Genomic DNA, 23751 nt, shown 5'->3' with positions numbered 1-23751 from the left:
ATATATACATATAAGCATATAGACATACATAATATTGAATAACAGATCATATCTTGGTATGGAAATTGAAAGTGAGAGATAAAGAAAGAAAAGGCCCGATATAAGAGATGTTTGATATACAGCTCCCAGGTTCAAACGTAACGACCTATAGGACTGCCACCCCCCATCGAGACACTCGCATTCAAACCCACTTTTCAATGATTAATCATTTTCCCTATTAAAAATACTTTCTATTATTCTCTGTTTATATATACACAAATAATAGTATAATATTCAAAGATTCTCAATGTCATACTTATTACACACGCCGATTGTATATGCCATTTTAATTTGCTTTTTACAGATCTTATATAGTATATATTCAAACTACTGAATAAGAATAGCTCCCCATCTTAACAATCGCATATACATTCTATCTAAATCTGTTGATTGTTCCAGTGATTGCAGAGAGAGAGAGAGACCCTCAATTAGATGAAAAATTTCTTTGTTTTGATCCTTCGCGATGAGGTGAAAAAGTTGTTTGTATGGATAAATCAAATCGAGTCAAATCAATACTACTATCACATGTCATACACATAATTGTAATAAGTTGCTGCAACCACAACTACATTTTTACGTATCAGTTGAACCATTGGGAGTTTTTGTAGTTGATACCATATATATATATATTATATTTATCTTCCTTGAAATGTTAATTTAAAAATTATATCTGCTACCCGCACGGTCACTGCACACGACTAAACATGGGAAGTGGACTGTAAGAACGACGAATTGCTCGCCGTGCAAACTTTCCATGAACAAAAGTTCAATCTCACATCACTCCCACTTCAGTACACAAAGATATATCAGAGATGGTGGTGCCACTACTCAGACCTCTTTACTCTCACACTCAGATCTCCAATATACAACTTCACCAGTTTCATATGGCAGTGCGTTTGACTAATCACTGATACATTTACTATATTGTATTGTATCCAGTTGATCAGTATCTATGAACGCGATATATATAGTTATAGTTATATTTTCTATCTCATATGAACTGGGAGATTAAGATTATTACTAGCGGGCACTTAAGCTCTGTGACTGTCCACTTCTGTCTTTTCTTTCAAAGAAGACTTACTTTATGGACTGTTGCCCTATTGTGACTTCCCGATACATCTTCTAATACCCTACATACATATATATATATATCTTAATAGGTCTTGGATCACTATCCCATTGTGTGCTTTATTGTCGGCCAATCAAATGCCAGTATTCATCCTCCCCTTCCACCCCCTCGATATGGTTCAGCTGTAACTTCGCGCGCGCATATATACAGTATTTTTCTTTAAGCTGCTTTTCCCACGCTAGTAATTTCCACCTCGTAAAATATACATATATACATATATATATGTATATTGAACAAGAGAATACAGGTAATACAAGTATAGCAAGGTCTACATTTATCATTGTCTTGATCTAGATACATCTAACCCTACACACACACAATCGTACATAATGTTAGCTAGATCAGTGCTGTCACAATCTGCACGTTGTGCTGCCTCACAAGCTAGAGGCTATGCTACATTGAAAGAAGTTGAATTGCGTTTGAAATCCATTAAAAATATTGAAAAAATTACCAAGACTATGAAGATTGTGGCCTCAACAAGACTATCCAAGGCTCAGAAGGCTAAGGCTGCCGCTAAGATGATTGATGTTGCAGATGCTACTTTTTACGACGTGGCAAAGACTAAAGATGTCCCTGAACCTTTGGAAAATCCAAAACATTTGACTATTGCTATTACATCCGATAAGGGGCTTTGTGGTTCTATCCATTCTCAATTAGCTAAAGCTGTGAAACGTAACTTGGAGTCTCATCCAGACACTGATGTTGTGGCAATTGGTGATAAGATTAAGATGCAATTATTAAGATCTTATCCTGATAATATTAAATTAGCATTCAATGGTATTGGTAAAGATGCTCCAACTTTCTATGAAAGTTCTTTGATTACAGCTAAGATTTTACAAGAATTGAATGCTAAACAATATTCGAAGATTACTATTTTCTTTAATGATCCAATATCTTCTTTATCATTTGTACCATCTACAAAACCAATTTATAACTCCGAGACCATTCAAACCTCCCCAGGTTACAACATCTTCGAGATTGACCCAGAAGGTAAGTTGCCAACGGATTTGTTTGAGTATAGTTTGACTTCTCAAGTCTTATCCGCAATGGCTCAAGGTTATGCTGCAGAAATTTCAGCAAGAAGAACAGCAATGGATAACGCTTCTAAGAATGCAGGTGACATGATCAACAGATACTCTATCTTGTATAACAGAACCAGACAAGCAGTCATCACCAACGAATTGGTCGATATCATTACTGGTGCTTCCTCTTTGGATTGATCATCTTCACACACACTGTCATTACTACCTCACCTCCTATATCTATCTCTCCCTTTATTTTTATAATTACATAAATATATATTCCAATATAACCTCTTTTCTTACTATTCTGTGTTTTTTGTTTGTTTGGAGTATGCTTCATCGTTATATAAGTCGCTGCTTTGTTTCAAAAATGTTTCATGACAGTTAAACAATTTTATAACATATATTTTTATATTTATAATTTTTTATATATATACATAAAGCTATTACATTTGATCTCAATCTCATTACTCTATACTTCTTATTTGTATTGTAATAATATATATTTCTCAAATAATACCAAACAACTCCACCCCTCCCCCAAACAAAAAAATAAAGACAAAAAAAATGCTTGTATGGTATATTGCTCAAAGAATTCCTCGTGGGATCGCTTTACTATTAAACTTCATTACTATCTTCCTGACAATCTTCTTATTGATAGGTTGTTATAATAGTTCCCAGGACTCTACTTTCCTTGTTCGCTATCAAATAAACTCCAAATCTTCCTTCTATGAGACAATCCAATCAAGTTTCAAACAGTCTTCTACCACTACTGGTTTGGAGAAAGTTAAAATTAGAGCTGGTTTTATGGGAATCTGTATAGATAAGATCCCAACTACTTATAATTTACAAGGTACCCAAGACACTCATATATGTTACCCTCGTAAAAATCTAACGACTACAAGTCTTTACCAAGACCTATCTATTGACTTGTTTACTACCAATAATAAAAATAATACTTCAGCCTCTCTCAATGTATTACAGTTAGGTGAACTTACATCGGTCAACGTCATCCATCCATATTTATTAATGGCTACCATAGTACTTACAATAATTATGTTTCTATCACTCATATATGTCATTATTCCCGGCTTACCAGGTGGTAACTACATGTCGCTATTGTTATTGATTTTAAGTCCAACCTTAGTTTTAATCTCTGGGATGAGTGCAGTCTGGACTCATATCGGTATTCATGCAGCTCATAAGTTGGTCCCAGCAGCAAGTATGGGAATGGTCAGTGTCTATACCGGTCGCAAAGCGGCTTCGATGATGTGGTTTGGGTTTGCATTCTTGTTAGTTATTTGTCTCATTCTCTATGGTTTGAAACTAAAAGAATTACGTAATGGAGAAGATAATACCTTAGTACCAGACAACACCTCCGCCAATAAGGCCTCACAACCACCATACCACAACTACTATTCCTCTGATTCCTCGTCGTACGGCACCAAGGCCTAACGACTGTACACTCACTCCATATTCAACAATAAATACCAAATAAATAAAATAAAAAATATATATATATATATATAATTTGAAAAATCGTTTCCATCTATTTACTGACACCTTTCCCAACAATGCAAGACTTGTTTTGGCGGCGCGTTTGGAGTTTTTACCTATATCCGCGTTTGTTGTGTGCATTGTGAAAGATTTACTAAATTAATCAACAGTTTTGCAGGAGGTATTTTGAGGGAAATATGTTGACAATAATGGAACCAATAATCATAAATATATAAATACGTATAGTTATACTCATTCGTTAGAATACATCAATTCTGTCTTTACTTACGTTCTAACAAGTAAAACCAATTATCGTTAACTATCGCTATTGAATATCGTCATGTGGCTCTTGAATGTCCTTGTATTTGTCCTAGCAAGGATTTTTACGTTGCTGTTTAGACTGATCAAGATAATTGTTACACCGTTAGTATACCTCGTTGTTTGGCTCACAGGGGATTTTTTTCAGAAGTTCGATGAGCGTCATAGGATTAAAGAGGATTTCTACATTATCCCATATTTTTTGAAATCAGTATTCCTTTATGCTTGGTCAGTTAAAAAGCATAAATTCCAAACTTGGTATATCTTTACAAAACAAGTCGACAATAACCCAGATGGACTATCAATTCGTTATACACGTCCTGTGAAGGGTAAACAAGGCGAATATGAATTAGAATCATACACTTATAAACAAACTTATGAAATCGTGTTGAGAATGTCATATATTTTGCGTAACACTTACAATGTATCACCAGGTGATTATATTGCTATCGATTGCACAAACAAACCATTATTCTTGTTTCTATGGTACTCTGCATGGAATATTGGTGCTGTGCCTGCATTTTTGAATTGTAATAGTGTTGGTGAACCATTAGTTCATTCATTAAGAATCTCAAACATCTCACAAGTATTTATAGATCCCGATGCTGCAACACCAATCCTAAATTCAGAAGAATTGATAAAAAATTCTTTACCAAATGTTAGATTGAATTATTTAGATGAGGATTCCTTGTTAGATATAATCAATGATCCTATGTCCCCAGTTTTTTTACAGACTGAAGATATTAGATCTCCTGCTACTGCAAAGGATTATGAACCTTCCATGCTGATTTATACTTCGGGAACTACAGGTTTACCAAAATCTGCAATTATGTCCTGGAGGAAATGTGCTGTGGGAACACAACTGTTTGGGTACGTTTTCCATATGAATACTGAAAGTATAGTATTTACAGCCATGCCATTGTTCCATTCTACAGCAGCACTACTTGGCGTCTGTGCTGTCTTATCTCAAGGTGGTTGTATTGCTATATCTCCAAAATTTTCTGCAAGTAATTTCTGGAAACAAGCTTATATTACCGAGGCGACACATGTCCAATATGTGGGTGAGATCTGTCGTTATCTGCTGCACACACCTATTTCAGAATATGAAAAATTACACAATGCCAAGGTTGCCTTCGGTAACGGATTAAGACCAGATATATGGCAACAATTTAGACTTAGATTCAACATTGATGTTATTGGGGAATTTTATGCAGCAACAGAAGCACCATTCGCTACTACAAATTATCAATGTGGTACCTTTGGTATAGGTGCATGTAGAAACTACGGTACCGTGATTCAATGGTTTCTTTCATTCCAACAAGTGCTAGTGAAAATGGACCCTGAAGATGACTCTGTAGTCTATAGAAATAAAAAGGGCTATTGTGAGGAACCAGCTGTCAATGAACCAGGTGAAATGATGATGAGAATATTTTTCCCAAGAAAACCAGAGACCTCATTCCAAGGTTATTTAGGTAATGAACGTGAAACAAAGTCTAAAGTTGTTAGAAATGTCTTTAGGAATGGTGATGCTTGGTATAGATGTGGTGATTTATTGAAAGCAGATGAATTCGGTATGTGGTATTTCTTAGACAGAATGGGGGATACTTTCAGATGGAAATCTGAAAATGTTTCCACTACCGAAGTGGAAGATCAAGTGAGTTGTAGTAACGAATCAATGATCACTCAAGTCGTTGTTGTAGGTATTAAGGTTCCTGGTTACGAAGGCCGTGCAGGGTTTGCTATCATTAAACTTAACAACCAGATCGAAAACATTCCAGATCATGAAATTATAAACTTACTCAATGCCATGGTATACCACCTCAATAAATCTTTACCCAAATATGCCATGCCATTATTTGTGAAATTTGTTAACGAGATTACAATGACAGACAACCACAAAATTCCAAAGAAACTTTATAGAGATCAAAAATTACCATCCGGTGTTGATGGTCTGGACCAAATATACTGGCTAAAGAATTATAAAGAATACACACTACTTACTGATAGTGATTGGGAAGATATTAAGAACCAAACTGTTAAATTATAAACCCAAGAACACTCTTTATATTTCTTTTTTTATTTAAATAAAATTAAAATAATGATATATATGTATGTATCTATATCTATATATATTAATTAGCACTGCATACATTCACTTATCTTTTTTCCTACGAAATGTATTAATAATGAAAGATGGGTTTGATTAAATGTAAACAATTTTAGTTGTTGTTCGTGCAATGTTAACCCAGAAAGAAGCTCAAAACAAACTTCCAAAATAAAATTGTTGTAACAATTGGACACAATAGGGCGAGACAAGCTTCCACACGACTGATCTTAAAATCACCGATTATTGTGTGTTGCAAGCTACTATCGTGATTAAACGTTCCAACCCTGTAATATCTATCTAATAGATCATCTTTTTCCTTCCATACTTTATACAACCATTCATCAAATGATTCTTCATCATCGATTGGAATATCGTCTACTTTGAAAGCTCTAATATGAATATCAACCAGTTTTGGATACTTACTTTCTAAGAAAATACTTTTTAATCCGTATTGGCTTTCTGCGTATTTATCTGAAGACACTCCAGAATAACCAATTGTAGTATCATAAATAACGCTTAAACTAGGTTTCAACGTTTTAATGCAATGTCTCAAACCAGTGCTATGGGGTAATAGCACATGGTCAAACGTAGCTTTACCAACTTTAGCACCGTATGCTTTACTTTTACCCTTAGTGTTATCAGTAAAATTAGTCCCTTCTGGAAATAAAATTAGATTATAAGGCCAAGATGGATTGTTCAAGGATCCGATTGAAGTTGACCATTGGGCACATCCGTCTGTGTCAGTAGAAACAGGTTCTTTACCATTCAAAGGTCCTTGGCCTCTGGCGTCGGCATCAATCTCACCCAAGCGGCTAGCTAAAGTAGTACGATCATGCAACCATTTCCTATTCATAAATATAAATTTAAAATTCTGCATACCATAACCTAATAATGGAACTGATTCTAATGATTTTTTTAACATTATATAGACCCTACCGCCCAATTTTCCCGTGTAGGCAATCCACCACAGGAACACCCAATCTGTATATATCTGGTGGTTACATATACTTATCGAACATTGCTCTAGACTGGATTCAATAATATTCTTCTTTGAATTAACACGAAATGTATGTTTGGGGATAGTAGCATTTTCTGTAGTGATTCTTACATGTGATGGAGCAATAATCTCTAATATTGTCACCAAAATATCGATGAAGGCCCTTTTAGTCATATCCAGAATTTTTTGCAACGTTGTAACACTAACAGGAATGAAATGGTGAAAGAAATATTGAGCTGATAAGAGTATTATGATATCATTTAGAAAAATAGTAAGTGAGATAACAGGAATTGTTATCTTCCTTAAAAGGTAGACTGCTTTACTTCGCATTGTGTTTATAGTTCAACTCTTTGAAGTAGGTGGGATTCAGATCTATTTGCTACCAAAAATTATACTTATGCTTATTGTTAACACACTTTATAACAAATAGTAACCCATTAATAACTTTTACTGTCTTCTATCTCTTTTATCGATGTCTACCCTTTATATTTATTATCCAACTCAGGGACTTCTCCATCGCTCGAGTTTTCCTGGGGCTCGCTTAATCAAGTTTTCCAACCGATCCGAGGCAAGCAGGGGAACTGACTAACCTGGGAATTGTTGAGTGAAACAACATTAGAAGAAGAAATGGAGCTCTGAGTTCAGTACGACGTCTTTGTGAATAACAGAAAGATCAACAATCGGTGTCCTATACACCTATTTTTTTTTAGTTGACATTCCTGGTGCCATTGAATTCGACCGATTCTACATATCGATCTCTGTGAATTTCAAGAGGTTCCTGAAAAGAAAGTAGACACGAAATATCAGTGTCACAATGTCGCAAAGTAAATGAACCATGAAATTCTATTATAAGGCCTGGGCTGAAATTTCAATATTATTGAAATATTAAGCATCAATTCGAAGCGCAGGTGTATATCGTGGTGACATTTCAAATGATACTTGTATAACTGAACGTGATGAAGTGGTCGTAGCTATTCTAGGTGAAACGAGAGGGTAAAGAAAGAAGAAATTCACTAAATAAATAACAGTAGCGTAAGTTGTTAAATCATGAAACAAAAATTTAAAGGTTCTGATACATTGAGAGTAGTTTTTAGTAATTAAGAGGTCACGGTCAGCACCTAAATGACACGCTCTCGTATACATAAATAAAATGTTTTTTTTTCTTCCAGTTATATTTTTCTTATATTTGTAAGTGGTTTTTCATTTTATATAAGTTATATAACGAATAGATGATGAGAAAATTGAATATTAGTCATCTTCTATTTAACTGAACAAATTTTATTATATTACAAAATCAACTTATAGTCGTCTGATTTTTTATATCTTATACAAACATATATAAAGTAAATTATGGAAACAATTATATTCATAAATGAAATATTGTTCCATTTATATATGTTGGATTTCTTGTTGTCGTGATTATAAACTCACTCGACAGTGGCGTAAGTAATCTATTATTAAGTTGTTGCGGGATGAACCTATCAATAGATCATTGCGGGATGAACCTATTGTTAGATCATTGCGGGATGAACCTATTGTTAGATCATTGCGGGATGAATCTATCAATGGATCATAACCTTGGTCATTATCCCTCTTATAATATATTTCCGACAATTATTAAGTTGTTGCGGGATGAACCTATTGTTAGATCATTGCGGGATGAACCTATCAATAGATCATAACCTTGGTCATTATCCCTCTTATAATATATTTCCGACAGTTTCCAACTTTAATCGTTCGGAAATTCTGTTGACTACCGATTGAAGTAAGAATTTAATAATATCTCATTTTGACCAAAAAACATCTTCCATTTCAATTTTTGTCAAGATACTGACAAAATAAACTTAGCAATAATTATATAATAAAGAAAATATATGTCAAAATTGGAGTGGTTACCATTTGCCCCAATAATTGTGGAAAATATGACATTAGCTCTTTTAACAATTTTTCAAATACTTTTGATCAGCATGATTTAACCCTTTATGAAAACATAACACTTTAATTATACCTTTTTAATAGACATTATTTTAGTTTACAAACTTAATTAATCCCAGATATATTACAGAAAATAAAATAAAATAAATATGTTTTTCAAACTTCCAATACTATAAAATTAGATACAAAAAGGTGCCCTCCAAGAAACTCATCCTTGTTAGCTCAGTTGGTAGAGCGTTCGGCTTTTAAGTAATTATTACTTAGGCAAGGATAACCGAAATGTCAGGGGTTCGAGCCCCCTATGAGGAGTTTCTTTTTTTGGAATTCTGACATGCTTTACACCCATACACCCTCAACTATTGGTGACACAGTTATGATTAGAAGAATATTATTCTATTAATGATCTGAACAGTTACTAAAAGGAACATAATGTTCCATAATCATTTGTATATGTTTTTTTTATAAAATTTTGATGCAATTAGTTTTAGTTAATTATCGCTTCCACAACTTTGAACGCTAACAATAATCGACCGATTTGGCGAGGATTCCTTAGAATAATATCTGTTTAATTGATTTTCCCTTGAAAGAGCATTGTTCCTTTCATCGGTCAATCGTTTTTCTTCGTAATCATTTAATGAGTGTATAAATGCGTTAACATTGACAGAGTCACAACAAATTGCTCTTGCATTTTCAATCTCAGTGCTAATATGATCTTTTGTTTTTAATATTGATTTCAAACTTCGAGTTTTGTCAGAATCTAGGAGGTGATTTTCATTTCTTGAATACACCAAATTTTTTCTTTTTGGCGTGTAGACAAATAATTTAGAGTGATCATCAAATCTAACACTATTTCCATCATTGTTGATCACACTCAGATCTTGACGTCCCATCTTACCTGACCTTATTGTATCATAAGGATGACTGAAGGTGAATGTTGTTTCAGGATCGTCAAACTCCTCATTAGTTAAGTCTTCGTTTTCATCTAGGGAACTATCAATAGACTCATTACAGAAATATTTATCTGGCAAACTATCATAAAAATGTTTGTCTCTATATGAAACACCTTTTTTATCATCATTAGTATTGAGACATATCAATCTAGTTGTATGTATTGAACCATTTTTGAGATTTGAAACAATATTGGCAATGTTTAGACTCTTAGTTTCATTTCTAAAAGTAGGGATTGTATATAATTGACTTGATTCAGATGTAATTCTTGAAGTAGAGGTAGAATTTTCTTCTGGTACTAAAGATGGTACACTTGAATTATCCTCATCGCTAACAGAGTTCATATTCTTAGGTTGGCTAAGAAAATGATCAATTTCGATAGAACTATTTGAGCCATCAGATGACCCTTCACCAGCTTTCTCCAATCCAGGAACATGAGGAGACATGCTATCTTCAACGGATAATAATGTCGCATCAGGAATGATTTGCTTAGACACAGTATCAACAAAGGACTCTTTATTTATATCATGTCTTTGCCTCTTAGAACCTCCCGCTCTACCAGTACTGAGCAAACGTTTACTACTTCTCTTTGTGTTTCCTGAATTTTCCAATAAAGTGGATATATGTATAGCAGCAGGAGTAACTGCTTGTATGATTGCATTATCTTCTATACAATTTTCACCAGATTCAGAATCGTCGGAATAATCACCAAAATCATAGATAGAACTATAAATACTGGAAGTACTATCATTCCTGAAAAGATCTAGTTGTTCTGGAACCACAGTATTTGAAGAATTTTTAAATTTTTCCAAAAAATCTTCATTGGAAAGGTCTTGATACACCAATCTCCTAAATAATGAACCTTGAAAATTAGATCTTTTTGTATCATCACTTGTCTTTTGTAACTCCCCTAGACTAGTATTCATAGCATAATCGTACAAGATAGAGAGATCTTTTGGGTCAGTTCTAAAACTTTGGTAGCACGATACTCTACTCTTTGCTTCAGACTCAGTTGTCTTAATAGTTCCATTTGTAGTGTCTCCAAAATCCGTTTCATCATCTGCAATATTCATTCTAAGTGAAAATTTCCCACTACTATGTGTCATTCTCTCTAAATTAAATTTGAAAGTTTCCTTTATTTCTCCTAATCTCTTTCTAGACAGCCTCCGTGATTTCTTCTTTCCAAATTCTTCCTCAAGGTCATCTTCTTCGAAATCGTCTTCCTTCTCTACAGTGTCTGGAAAGTTATCTTTTTTCTGTGTCAGCTCTTCTGTCTCTTGAGCTTCTGTCATAATAGTCGCTGGATCCTTCAAATCATATATTTGTGGCGGAGACTGTCCTTTTGAACGTATGGAACATGATGCTGTCTGAGAAACATAGTCAAAATTACCTTCGATATGCAGCAAGTTCTTATCATTAATAAAACTTTTCTCGGGCCCATGGAACCACGTCCTTATAATAGCTCTTTTGGATTTTTTCTTATTCACACAACGTTTTGGATTAACATGAGACATTGTTGTCAAAAGTCCAGCGTATTTCCCCTTTGTATTATAAGCTCTACTTGTTGAAGTAAAATTGATGTTAAAATAACTATTTTTAAAAGTTTGCAATCTTTAATGTCTCCTATCTTATAGCTTTTTGTTGTGTGTCGTTTTGAAGCCCAGAATTTAGAACGACTATATTACGTCAGATATACATGCGGCTGTTCAGCATTAGAATGACTAAATAAAAAAAAAGACAAGCAAGCTAAAATGAAACATTATATTTTTTAATTACTCTTTCACTTAAGGGGTTTAGATTAGAACCAATTAAAATGTGATGATTAATAACCACATATGTATGCAATTAGTACTTATCATCTTGTTGCAAAGACATCTATCGATTTGGATGAAACAGTCTTTTTCTGTTTATGATTTATTGGTGGGGGGCGATAAAAAAGTATTGTTTATCCTATTGATTTCACATTTTTTTTTGGGATTACTAGATTATGTTGCATATCATCTCAATGAAAAAGAACAAGAACACAATTATCTTTCTGTTAGTACTATCGATTATATTATAATTTTCATTAAATCAATCTAGTTTAATTATGTCAAAGACCGACAACAGCTCTCAGAAATTGTTCAATTGAGCATTGTAATTTCAACTGAACTTAAGCTCACACTCTGTCAGCTGCCATTATCTTCACATTCATTTTATAAAGGGTTACGAATTTATCTCTTAACGTTTCTCCCTATATATAGCAAATAAATAACATATTTGGTTTTAAATATTGAAGGTCCTCTCAGTAATTTTTGATTGGACTGAGTGACATCCTTGCACCCAGAGAAAACCAAATTTTATTTTTGAAAATTTTGTTTTTTTGAATATTTTTTTGCATTTCAACCGAAACGGGAAAACCAGCCGCAAAATTCAGAAATGCCTGCCTAATCATCATTGGGAGTAACAGAAGCTCCAGTCCAATTCTACTTACAGAACCAAATGTGCCAAAGGGACGACCAGGAGGGTGCTCTCCTCCCTGGGAAGAGACAGATGTTTGTGAACTGTTACTGTCTAGACAGAAACGTCGTACTGTTGGCAATTCTTTTATCACCATCCAACTTACGACGGTGAGAACCCGGAAATTTCACTGGGTGACGTGAATGTACTGTGAGTTTAGACGATAGTAATTGCAAACTACCATTACTATTATCCTTGTGGTCAATCATTACTGGGGACAAGTATGTTCATAGCAGTTGAACATACGTTAGTTGCTAGCTAGAACCATCAACACGATATATATATCAAATTTTATATAGTAGCATAGTTTATAAAACGTATATTAACAATTTTACTAATATCTTTATAATTAAAAGAGAAGTAAGCAAACTGGTTACGAAATGTCCACTGAATTAACTGTCCAAGCTGAAAAAGCTTTCCAAAAGGTATGAAAAAATTATAATGATTAAAAGATTTTGCTTCTCTAATGAAAAATAATAGCAATATATTCCATATGGAAATAGATTTATACCAGGAATAGTAAACGAATGATTACTATTGGAATAAAATATAAGAGTGTTTTGTGAAGAAATTTTGACGATCAAATAATGAGACGAAAATTTATTAATATGGAAGCACAAGAATAACAGTCAAATTACCAACAAGGAACAAACGCGTATGACAAACCTTTTGTAGAAGATAGAGAACATCTATTCCACACAAAGAACTCATAGAGAAGAAAAATCAAAAACCCTTCAAACCTCAACTAATTTACTAACAATCTATAATAATAATAATAATAATTATCATTATTATCGTTACTCCTTACTTTTTTTATAGCAACCACATATCTTCACCAACCCAAAGTTCAAGACTTCCAGAAGAACTAAGAGATGGTATAAGAACGTCGGTCTAGGTTACAAGACTCCAAAGACCGCTATTGAAGGTTCTTACATTGACAAGAAGTGCCCATTCACTGGTTTAGTTTCCATCCGTGGTAAGATTCTAACTGGTACTGTTGTCTCCACCAAGATGCACAGAACTATTGTCATTAGAAGAGAATACTTGCACTACGTTACAAAGTACAACAGATTCGAAAAGAGACACAAGAACGTCTCTGTCCACGTTTCTCCAGCTTTCCGTGTCCAAGTCGGTGACATTGTTACTGCTGGTCAATGTAGACCAATCTCCAAGACTGTTAGATTCAACGTCATCAAGGTTGCTGCTGCTCCAGGTAAGTCTAACAAGCAATTCTCTAAATTCTAAGTTATTTACATAAATTATAATATATAAAAGAAAAATTCATTTTGTAAATTCATCTAATAAAGCGAAAGACATCACTAATAATCATTAGTAGTTTTCATTATTATATACACGTATGTATACTTCGATAATTTGATTTTGTCGGGAATATCTATTAGCCGTTTTTATCTTCAATTAGATATTCCAAAATGTAGGTGATTACTTGAGTCATTGTTTTATCCTTTACGTCCGGCACTTTCTTTGCCCATTCTTTATAAACAACTTGTACTTGTTTAGCAGTCCAATCGTTATCAGTTTGAGCAATTTGTTCCCAATAATCATGGTCGATCTTCAATGTATTCTCACATGGGTGATCTTTCATCAACCTCAACATCTTTTGCACCGTTTGCACTTTAAGGTTTTTCTTCGTAACTTGTTTCCATTTGAATCGACATTGTAATCTAGATCTTGATCCATTCATCATTTCACTGACTTTATCCCAATTAATTGATTGGTTAAGTTCAAAAGTATTCTTCACTATATTAACTAAATTTTCTTCTTCCTTGGGTGTCCACTTATTTTTTAATTGCTTACCTTCTATCTTTATACGATTTCTCCAATGATCTTTACATTCTTCAGGCATTCGGTCCAATTCAAGTCCAATTTGACTCCATTTGATAACAGATCCAGACTGTTGACAAAACTCATTTAATCGACGATCTTCTCCTTCAGTCCAATTACCCACTTTACTAAAATTATGATATCGACGTCGTATGTGACTATAGAGAGATGTCTGTGATCTATGAGAAAACATTTTATAAACGGTTTTCCAAAATATAGTCAACGAATGACTTCGTTTCCTTGTATCGCTCCACATCCGATTTTTGAACTGATTAATTGTTATATTCTCATATTTACAATATTTGTTAATGAATTCATCAACAATTTGGTCCTCCTCTTTTGTAAAAATCTTGTTACTCTTTAAAGTTGGACTAAGTCGTTCCACACAACCTCTTGTATCTTTGATAACAGTTTCAAACCCTTCAACATTTCCTAACTTTGATCTTGTAGTCGAGGTGATATTAAACACTGGCACATTCCTTAGGGAGCTAACCTTTGGCAGTACTTCATGAAATGATTTGATTCGTTGGGATATATTCACTGGTAGTGTACTTGTCGACTTACTAAACATAGGTGACGCATCTCTCAATAGCAAATCAGTGTCATCGTGCAAAAGATCGTCATCCTCTTCATCATCATGACCATAGTCATGTCTAGGCATCTTTCTAGTGATATTATCCTGTGGTAGCTCAATATATCTTTTATTATTCCAATTTATATCCGATGAAGATGATGAGGATTCTGGGAAGTCAAGTCCCCTAACATATCGATAAACAGCTTCCTCTACAGTTTCATCATGTGCTATACGGTCATCTTCTTCCTGTTGGTGTATTTGGTCAGTATTGTCATTATCTGCTTGGTCCATTACCACTTCTTTATATTTACATTATCTCTCCTTTGAGTTGAGAATATTTATATTGTGAATGTTCTTTTTTATATATTTTGATTAAAGAATATGTGAAAACATACGTAATTTAGTAATATGACTATTTCATTAAATTAAAGATCTAAAAAAAAAATAATTGAAAAAAGGGTGAAACCTTTTTCTTTAAAAAAATGTAGGGGTAGAAAAAGAGATATAAATCTAATATAGACTTAAATATCACTCTCATCCGATGAATTGAATATGAAGTTTGCTAAAGCTGTTGGTGATGTTTTAAATTTAGGGTTAAATAAAGTAGGAGGCGTTTCCATTGCATCTAGCAATTGAGGAGAACCTTTGTTACTATCGTCATCATTAGCACTATTACTATTACTACTGATTAGTTGTCCCGTGATAAAATCTCTTGTCTTTGTCAATGCTTGTACAGAGCTTGTCTCAGTGTCTTCTGTTGAGAAAGTTGAAGTAGTCGAAGAATAACCGAACGTTGAGCTTAATGGAGTCTGTGGAGTAGAAAATGCCGATGATGGTACAATAATACTATGCGAAGGTGAAAGAGATGGTGTTGTTGCACTCGGCGAAAGGATTATAGTTTCATCACTAGTGATAAGAATATCTGTCTCACAAGTAGGAGAAGGAATAGCAATAGGTTGGGTAGGTGCACTTAACTCTAGTCCCAAACCTTGTGGTAAATCAATAATATCACAGGAATAATCCTTTGGTAACAAATTGCTAACGTCACCAGTATAGACAGAATTGTAATCATATATGTAAGGGTATCTTCTAGAGGTATTGACATTATGAGAGACTGCTTTGGATCTAGATTTAGATTTATTTTTAATGTAGCTATAATGCTTATAGGCAACGTTAGTGTCTTTATTACAATCATCACAGTCTTCATCAGGACATGATTCAGAGGAAGAATCAGATTCTGAACCTGAATAATAATTTAATTGAGTAGGGGGTAAAGGTTGAATGATATCCTTCTGTAGTTCAGTTGAATCAAGGTTTGATTTTGATTTATGAATGGCAATGCATTGTTGTACATTATTACTAAATCTGATGTGCCTGACATCTAATTGTGGTTGAATATCATCTAATATTGGTGAATGAGTTGTAGAATCGTTATTGTCGTTATCATTATGCGGGTGTGAGTGTTGGTTGGTTATTGCTGCCAGTCCGGTAAAACTTGAAGAAGTAGACGAAGATGATGGGTTGCTACTATCATTACTTTCGATCAAGGGCTCATCATCAAAATAAGATGCTGATCTATCCGTATTAGGAATATTTAATCTAGTATGCTGTCTGATATGCCTATAGTCCAAAGAACTTCTTCTTTTAATATTTCGTTTAACTTTTCTAAGTCTCCATAAGGAGTTTTTCTCTAAAGTTTCACCCAAATTTCTTTTCTTTAAGATGGGTTTAATGTAAGGTGTCTTTTTTTGAATATTTTTTGTATCGTTAATGTTTTGAATACTTGCTACGGAACCACTTTGATCTCTATGTATCAAAGGTCCATAGAGCCAAGTCATATCTTGATTCGACATGCTATTAAACAATATTTCCTTAACGTTTTGAGTTGGTTGTAAGGCCATCGGCAATTTCAATTTAAACCAAATTCTCCACGACATATTCTCCAGTCTTCGATTATAAAGCTCGCTTGGTTTCAAATCATCCTTCAACCCATCATCCACTTGCAACGTTTTTCTTTCATGACACCATTTCCTTGCCAAACGAATAAACTTCCAGGAATTAATCACTTCGAAATCGTTCCAACGATACGACAGATAGTCCACATACTTATCTGGGGCGCCCTGGCCCACCGAGACGTCGTCCTTCACCCGGAGAGTCTCCTCACTTGGCAAAGCAAACGTCCTACATTGTCTAGACTCCTTCCAAAACTGTTTTGTGGGACGACACTCTGCGTCACCAGTGGCAGCACCAGCAGTGCCTGGTTTCCTCCCCATATGCAACGAGGTCGTCCGTTTCAACTTGTACGAGAGTCGTAGGAATTGCTCTTCGTTCTGTGCTTCAATCGCCATGGAGACACATGGTCCGAGGTCCTCATATTCTCGTGGATCTATTTTCTTGTCGTCATCACCTGTTGTTGTGGTATTATTATACGTGCTAGGAATCAGTAACATCATACAGCGTGTATATATATATATGTGTGTGTGTCAGTGTGTACATATAACGAAAAACGAAATAAGTTGTAAAACCGATGGAAATAAGTAAAATAAGTCATCTCCACTTCTGGCTGATTATATTTATATATATATATAAATAAATACAGATATACCTCCCTACCGCCCACGCTATCCTTCCCCATCCATTGCGGGAAGGTAATTATGCCTTACATAACAAGAGGTGTGCTGCGCGTGCGGCATGCCGGAGATTTTAGGGTCCTTTGCCGCTGCCGTGCGGAGTGACAGACGTCGGCCGCGAGAGGAACTCCGCCGGTCCGGTGGTGTCCGGCTCTCGGGGAGCCCTAGTTCACGTGCGGCCAGGGTTTCCAATGGTTATTGGATAATCTTATTCATTAAAGAGATATAGATGGATAGATAGATGGATATATATATATATTTATATGGACTCAAGGCAGTGTTTAAAACTTCTTGACAGTTTCGTAGAAACTCTTGGCTTGAATTTCATGGATCTTCAATTCCAAGTCGGTTGGTTGTCTAGAACCATCAGCACCGGCAATAGTACCGGCACCCCATGGAGAACCACCGTGAACTTCTTCCAAGTTGGTCAATTCGGCAAATGCATTCTTGTAACCTAGTGGAACAAAGATGATACCGTGGTGAGCCAGAGTGGACAAAGTGTTCATAACAGTAGACTCGTTACCACCACCAGTACCGGTGGAGACGAAACAACCGGCGACCTTACCGTGTAGAGCACCTTTAGCCCATAGACCACCAGTGGCGTCCCAGAAGGCCTTCCATTGAGCTGGGAAGTTACCGAATCTGGTTGGAATACCGAACAAGAACGCATCGTACTCGGTCAAGGTGTCTCTGGTAGCAATTGGGTAGTCTGGCTTTGGAGCACCGCCTAGAGCCTTCACTACTTCTGGGGTCAAAGTCTCTGGGACTTGGAAGATATCGGCAGAACCACCGGCTTGTTCAATACCTCTCTTTTCAGCTTCAGCTGTAGCGGCAATGTGACCGTATAGAGTGTAGATAATAATGGCAACCTTTGTCATGTTTGTTTAGAGATATTTGTTTGTAAATGTATAGTGATAGTATACTGATCGTAGCAAATAGGTAATTGAGTGTTCCAAAAGAAAAATTATAAGGAAACAGACGAGAAATACCCAATTGTGTTATTATCTCACCTTCCTTACCCCTTATATATATGTTCTTGTTATTTATCGCCATCCCAATCGAAAGCTGATTTCTTCCCCCCCTCGTGCCCAGCAACGGCCAAACAGCGAAAAATTACTAAAAAATTACTAAGTGGCAGCGGTGTCTGGGTGGCCACACGGCAGCCTGGCTTACGCGAAAATTATATAATACGCCGAGCGGGACGGGACGTCGTGGCCGTGCCGCGGGGAGGGTGGGGGGCACAGCCTTTAGGGGGTATCACTGTGCACGGCTGCGGTTACATAATATTACATAATGTTACATAATACGAATAAATTGATAGTTTGATTACTCAAACACGGATTGGATTACTCAGTTCTTATAAATATGTGGAAGCATAAGAATATCTAAATATGTACATTATCGAAATATAGACAGTGGGAGAGGGGAGAGAGGGAAAAGTAACTAGTGCAGGTTCAAATATGCTTTAGACGAGGTGGCTTTGTTGTCTGCAACGCATAATAGTCTAAACAAAGAACCACCTTGACCCTTTTGTACAGGCTCATCGCTAATTTCGTCGTTTGCTGTGGTCACATACAAATCACTGCCAGCTAAACAACAGCAGGAGCCCCTTGGAGTAGTCACGGGCAAAATAATCTCTTGGACTAATTTATTGCGTTGAGTGATATCGTAAACTTGCACACGATGTGTCGACCATACGGTCACATATAATAGATTATTAGCAATATCCATATCACTACCATCGGGTTCGGGACTAGCAAACTCTTTATTATGAGATTTAAAATCAATCCATGCCTCTTTACCGTTTCTATTCAAAGAATTGGTTTGTTTGTCCCATGGACAACGCCATATAGTATGTTGCAACGAATCCGTGATGAAAACGTATTTTTCATCATGATCCCAATGAACTGCATTAGCTATAGCAATCCCATCCCAGACCATCTCCACGGTCCCCTTTGAAACACTAATTCGCAAGATACATCCATCAATGGCTTTAACATCGTAATTGAAATCGTTCATTAAACCAATTAAGATATATTTACCATCACGGGTAGTGTTCCCGTCATTAGGTCTTAATCGTTGTAACCTATCAGGATTTTCAGCTAATTCGGAACAAGCACTATATTTCACTACATATTCCCATTCATGAGAACCGACTTTCCATTGGCCGATCCCATCTTTACCACCAAACAACACAATACCTGGATCGTCAGTTAAGAATACGACACCAACAGAATCACGACCTTGTGAACCCTCGATCTTGATGGTCATATGGCGACCTTCACGTCCATCACGTGACACGTTGTCGATGGCGTGGATTTCCGAGTTATAGATATCAACCCATAGCAACCTATCGTTTCTAATGTCGTACGTCACACCCTCACTAAGCCTAGCACCATCCTCGTGGCGGAATGGCATCACTTGGCTGTAATCCTTCACAACAACCATTTTCTTATTTTACTTTCTTTTTATAAACAAATTATATATATATATATTTGCCCTAACTGTGGTTGTGAAAATAAAACAAAACCTGCAAAGAGGATGAATCTATTCAACTGCAGAATCGATCCTCCACCGTCCCCCAGTACGATTCTGTCTTATTTATATAAATAAATTGGTGAAAAACTGTTCCATCTTCAGCAAATTCCACTCGACCAAACCAATTTTTTTGCCGGCTTGAACGAGCGGCACTAAAAAACACACACTCAGAGGCAAAACTTGGCGTGGGGTTCTTCTTCAATACTCCAAGAAACTCTGAGACAGAAACCTTGTTATTCTAATTGCATGGAACTAAAACCTATTTTGATCATGAAGTTAATAACAATAGGAACACTGTTACACTTGGTGAAAGGGGGAGGCTAGATAAGGGAGCCACAGAAGAATCGTTGATATAAAGAGACCGTGAGTTGCCGTGAAGTTAACTGGAATTGTTAAATAAATTTACTTCTCAGTCGTGTAAGTAGCCAGGCAAAAACATACCGTTTTCCTTTAATATAATATAATCTAATTTATCTGGGGTAAATAATCAGAATTAATAATATCCGGGGTAACTAAATAAGATTATTTCAACTAAGTTCAAGTCAATAGGAAATTACTTTATCGTAAATAAAAAACACAGAAAATATTCGTATCGTTTGGTTAATTACTGGATTAAAATGAACTATATGTACGGATTTGATACTCAGACGTTCAATAATTTGTCTTTGAATCCATCACAAGTTCAAAATAATAATAACAGCAGCAACAACAATAATAATTCAAATGCTATTACTTGCTCGAATCAGATGAAACTGGAGTTTCAAATCAAAGAAACCCAAATCGAATCCCTAGAACAAGAAGTACAGACTTTGAAAAGACTGTTGGAAAATACAAATACAAATAGCAATAAACAGATCTCATCAACGAATAATGGTTCTGGTGAATCTGCTACCGTTCAGATTCCTAATAGTGTTGAGGAAGTGTTTGTATTATTATCACAATCATTAGCTGAAAAAGACATACAATTACAAGAAACTAAAGACACAGTAGAATCGTTAATTACTGCAATCACTTTGAATCCAACAAACAATATCACAAAGGAAGGTAGGTACGATCCACAAACTGTAGCACATAAATTGATGAATAGATTAGAGATTCTCGCGAGAGAAAATAAAGAAATGGGTCAAATGTTATCATATGGGAGATCACAAGAGATGTCAATTCAACTGAATTTGCTATCAAAAGAGAATGAAGACCTTAAGAAACGTATTGCAAAACTAGAATATCAAGGGAGAAACTCAACTTAATTGTAATTACCAAAAGAGAGAGAGAGAAACGAATTATATCCTCCTTATATATATACATACATATATAAATGAATTTCAATTAATGACTAGCTATGTACAAATTATTATATGAATTTTTTTTATCAATGTTTATTTGTTAAAGTTCAAAAGTTTTCGATCAATATATGTAGTTGATTTCATGGGCGGCACTATAAGGTACTGTCCATCATCATTATAATCACTTATTATGGAGGTGGGTTGTAGCATGGTTAATTCCGATGGATATTTCCTTCGGGTTCGTCACATGCGGTGTTATGATGACGGTATTATAACATTAGTGGCTCTTTAAGGAGAGAGAAAATAATAAAAACGTCACGTTAGTTGAAGAATGATTAAACATATGCTTCTTTGTTGAAAAGAGATTTAAAATGTATGGTTTTTTGTAATGTTGACAAACGTTACAGGGCAATATCTCATGCATTCTTCCGCAGTTGAGCTTCCATATTATGTGAATATCTCTTGTATTACATCCCCCGCATTTTTAAGTTCGTAAATACACATTAAACATCATTTCACAGCTAAACCATCAAGAAACGATAATTAATGAGTTAATGCCTATTGTAGGTAACATTTTGACAGCAATTATGCGGGTGCAAGATATCTCAAATTCCCTAGAGATAATACAAACTAGACATTACATAAGGAAAGGATGATAAAAAGTTTAGGAAATAATTTCATTTGGTAACGATTAGATAATGAGAGAAACAGAATTTCAAGAAAATAAATAATATATAAAGACAGTATTCTGAACTTACGCTCTAACTTAGAATCCATTTGTTTCGTGTTTTTTTAATGATAATAAAAAACCACTTCAAAATAAAAGAAAGTGTTGAATATGTAGCGGCAGCACTAAAAAGGCTAACATTAGCTTTACCTAACTGAAGGTGAAGGTAGCTAATATAAGTAGAATTTAGAGTGTGCTGCACTGTCGTATATATAATAACACATGATATATACTGCATAATGTAGTATTCGTTCCCCCTACATTGGGTTTATTGGAGCTACATAGTCCAACGTTACTATGCACAAAAGATGAGCAGTTTAACAACAGCAACTCTGTTTAACAGAAAGGATTAACATATGCCACTTACTTTACTATAACCATATATACATAAGCCACTACTAAACCTATTACCTTAACAATTAACAATGAACAAATCCAGACGTAACTCTAATATGCAAGCGTCAGCTCACACTTGAATTATTTTATTATTACAAATGTTTACCAAATATTTTCTACTTAATATTTTTATAACATACAGAAGAATAAGAACCAAAGTATAAAACAACTTGACTATTAGTATTACTATTATTTGAGGTAAAAATTAAAGAAACACATAAAGAGTGTGACTGAGCCTTATATTTTAGAATCGAGGTGGACCTACAAAAATCAAAAATAAGGTCGTACCCGGACTCGAACCGGGGTTGGTCGGATCAAAACCGACAGTGATAACCACTACACTATACAACCTAATAACTTGTTTTATTATTGTATCTGAAAAGGTTGAAAACATAAGAATGAAATATAATAATATGTCGTGGAAATACTAAGTAGCGATACTTATTGTTATAATATAGAAAGTAGCAATACTTGGTTATTACAATTTTATGTTTAGTAAGAAATTATTACTAACTGTTCAACGTGATTCATCTTGGTAAGATTACCCATGAAACTTAGACAATGTTTCTGAGAGTCAGGACATAAAGCCAATAAAAAATATCCAATAAAATCATTCTTCTTGGAATTAATATTTTCCTTGTATTTTAAAAGGATAGCTGGCGAACAGTTGTTCATGAATTCTTTGTCAAATTCATTTGGTTCAAAAATTTTAGAAGCAAGATCATTTGCATATTTGATCTTGTCTTCTAATGGTTTGTTAGCATTGTCAAGCAATGGTGTCCAGATGTCAGAATTATAACGCACATTTGACATCTGATACGTATTAATAATAGTGTCTAATAAGTTTTTACCACTTTGAAGTTCGTTAGTGTCACTAATATTATACACCAAATTATTAGCTTCACCCTCAGTGGATAGTTTGATTAGATCAATTAAAGCACTACTTAATAACTGAATAGCAGTGTTGGATGCCTGTTTAGACATTTTGTATTCTTCGATGACAGAAGAAATATTGCCGGTTGAGGCATACTCAGACCACTCAGTGGAATGACGGATTAGATGTTGCTTTAAACGGATAAACCAAGTCTTAAATTGCTTGGGTCCAGAGAGTTTAATAGACAACGGATTCTCTTTTAAAGCGACAGGGCTCATAACCTGTTGAATATGTAGCGGCAGCACTAAAAAGGCTAACATTAGCTTAACCTATCTGAAGGTGAAGGTGGCTAATATAAGTAGAATTTAGAGTGTGCTGCACTGTCGTATATATAAT

At 35.0% G+C, this 23751-nt stretch overlaps 12 protein-coding genes and 2 non-coding genes across 14 annotated transcripts; 6 read left to right on the top strand and 8 right to left on the bottom strand.

The window, feature by feature from the left end:
- Positions 1-1497: 1497 nt before the first annotated feature.
- On the top strand, positions 1498-2388 carry ATP3 (F1F0 ATP synthase subunit gamma; the record flags this gene model as incomplete). Its single annotated transcript, XM_041551158.1, has 1 exon — positions 1498-2388. One exon carries the CDS (start codon positions 1498-1500, stop codon positions 2386-2388), a length of 891 nt encoding a protein of 296 aa, XP_041407092.1.
- A 369-nt stretch (positions 2389-2757) lies between these two features.
- Positions 2758-3645, top strand: FIG1 (Fig1p; the record flags this gene model as incomplete). The annotated part of the gene is made up of 1 exon (XM_041551157.1): positions 2758-3645. The coding sequence occupies one exon, from the start codon at positions 2758-2760 to the stop codon at positions 3643-3645; it is 888 nt and encodes a 295-aa protein (XP_041407091.1).
- Positions 3646-4027: 382 nt separating this feature from the next.
- On the top strand, positions 4028-6052 carry FAT1 (long-chain fatty acid transporter FAT1; the record flags this gene model as incomplete). Its single annotated transcript, XM_041551156.1, has 1 exon — positions 4028-6052. The coding sequence occupies one exon, from the start codon at positions 4028-4030 to the stop codon at positions 6050-6052; it is 2025 nt and encodes a 674-aa protein (XP_041407090.1).
- Positions 6053-6245: 193 nt separating this feature from the next.
- Positions 6246-7439, bottom strand: CST26 (putative acyltransferase; the record flags this gene model as incomplete). Its single annotated transcript, XM_041551155.1, has 1 exon — positions 6246-7439. One exon carries the CDS (start codon positions 7437-7439, stop codon positions 6246-6248), a length of 1194 nt encoding a protein of 397 aa, XP_041407089.1.
- A 1816-nt stretch (positions 7440-9255) lies between these two features.
- Positions 9256-9353, top strand: KABA2_06S01034. The gene is made up of 2 exons: positions 9256-9293; positions 9317-9353. It is a non-coding gene; the product is annotated as a tRNA-Lys (tRNA).
- A 179-nt stretch (positions 9354-9532) lies between these two features.
- GIP1 (protein phosphatase regulator GIP1) lies at positions 9533-11506 on the bottom strand (the record flags this gene model as incomplete). Its single annotated transcript, XM_041551154.1, has 1 exon — positions 9533-11506. One exon carries the CDS (start codon positions 11504-11506, stop codon positions 9533-9535), a length of 1974 nt encoding a protein of 657 aa, XP_041407088.1.
- A 1365-nt stretch (positions 11507-12871) lies between these two features.
- On the top strand, positions 12872-13736 carry KABA2_06S00990 (40S ribosomal protein uS17; the record flags this gene model as incomplete). The annotated part of the gene is made up of 2 exons (XM_041551153.1): positions 12872-12916; positions 13311-13736. 2 exons carry the CDS (start codon positions 12872-12874, stop codon positions 13734-13736), a joined length of 471 nt encoding a protein of 156 aa, XP_041407087.1.
- A 151-nt stretch (positions 13737-13887) lies between these two features.
- Positions 13888-15198, bottom strand: KABA2_06S00968 (uncharacterized protein; the record flags this gene model as incomplete). The annotated part of the gene is made up of 1 exon (XM_041551152.1): positions 13888-15198. One exon carries the CDS (start codon positions 15196-15198, stop codon positions 13888-13890), a length of 1311 nt encoding a protein of 436 aa, XP_041407086.1.
- Positions 15199-15428: 230 nt separating this feature from the next.
- On the bottom strand, positions 15429-17357 carry REG2 (protein phosphatase regulator REG2; the record flags this gene model as incomplete). Its single annotated transcript, XM_041551151.1, has 1 exon — positions 15429-17357. The coding sequence occupies one exon, from the start codon at positions 17355-17357 to the stop codon at positions 15429-15431; it is 1929 nt and encodes a 642-aa protein (XP_041407085.1).
- Positions 17358-17818: 461 nt separating this feature from the next.
- On the bottom strand, positions 17819-18415 carry RFS1 (flavodoxin-like fold family protein; the record flags this gene model as incomplete). The annotated part of the gene is made up of 1 exon (XM_041551150.1): positions 17819-18415. One exon carries the CDS (start codon positions 18413-18415, stop codon positions 17819-17821), a length of 597 nt encoding a protein of 198 aa, XP_041407084.1.
- Positions 18416-18980: 565 nt separating this feature from the next.
- KABA2_06S00902 (regucalcin) lies at positions 18981-19985 on the bottom strand (the record flags this gene model as incomplete). Its single annotated transcript, XM_041551149.1, has 1 exon — positions 18981-19985. One exon carries the CDS (start codon positions 19983-19985, stop codon positions 18981-18983), a length of 1005 nt encoding a protein of 334 aa, XP_041407083.1.
- A 707-nt stretch (positions 19986-20692) lies between these two features.
- Positions 20693-21322, top strand: MUM2 (Mum2p; the record flags this gene model as incomplete). Its single annotated transcript, XM_041551148.1, has 1 exon — positions 20693-21322. One exon carries the CDS (start codon positions 20693-20695, stop codon positions 21320-21322), a length of 630 nt encoding a protein of 209 aa, XP_041407082.1.
- A 1438-nt stretch (positions 21323-22760) lies between these two features.
- Positions 22761-22832, bottom strand: KABA2_06S00858. The gene has a single exon. It is a non-coding gene; the product is annotated as a tRNA-Gln (tRNA).
- Positions 22833-22973: 141 nt separating this feature from the next.
- On the bottom strand, positions 22974-23675 carry KABA2_06S00836 (putative gag protein; the record flags this gene model as incomplete). Its single annotated transcript, XM_041551147.1, has 1 exon — positions 22974-23675. One exon carries the CDS (start codon positions 23673-23675, stop codon positions 22974-22976), a length of 702 nt encoding a protein of 233 aa, XP_041407081.1.
- Between the last annotated feature and the right edge of the window lie 76 nt (positions 23676-23751).

This window comes from Maudiozyma barnettii, assembly GCF_903064755.1.
Source record: "Maudiozyma barnettii strain CLIB 1767 genome assembly, contig: KABA2_06, whole genome shotgun sequence".
In the NCBI taxonomy this organism is placed as follows: domain Eukaryota; kingdom Fungi; phylum Ascomycota; class Saccharomycetes; order Saccharomycetales; family Saccharomycetaceae; genus Maudiozyma; species Maudiozyma barnettii.
The sequence above is the reverse complement of the archived record's forward strand: the minus strand, read 5'-3'. Positions and strand labels throughout refer to the sequence as shown.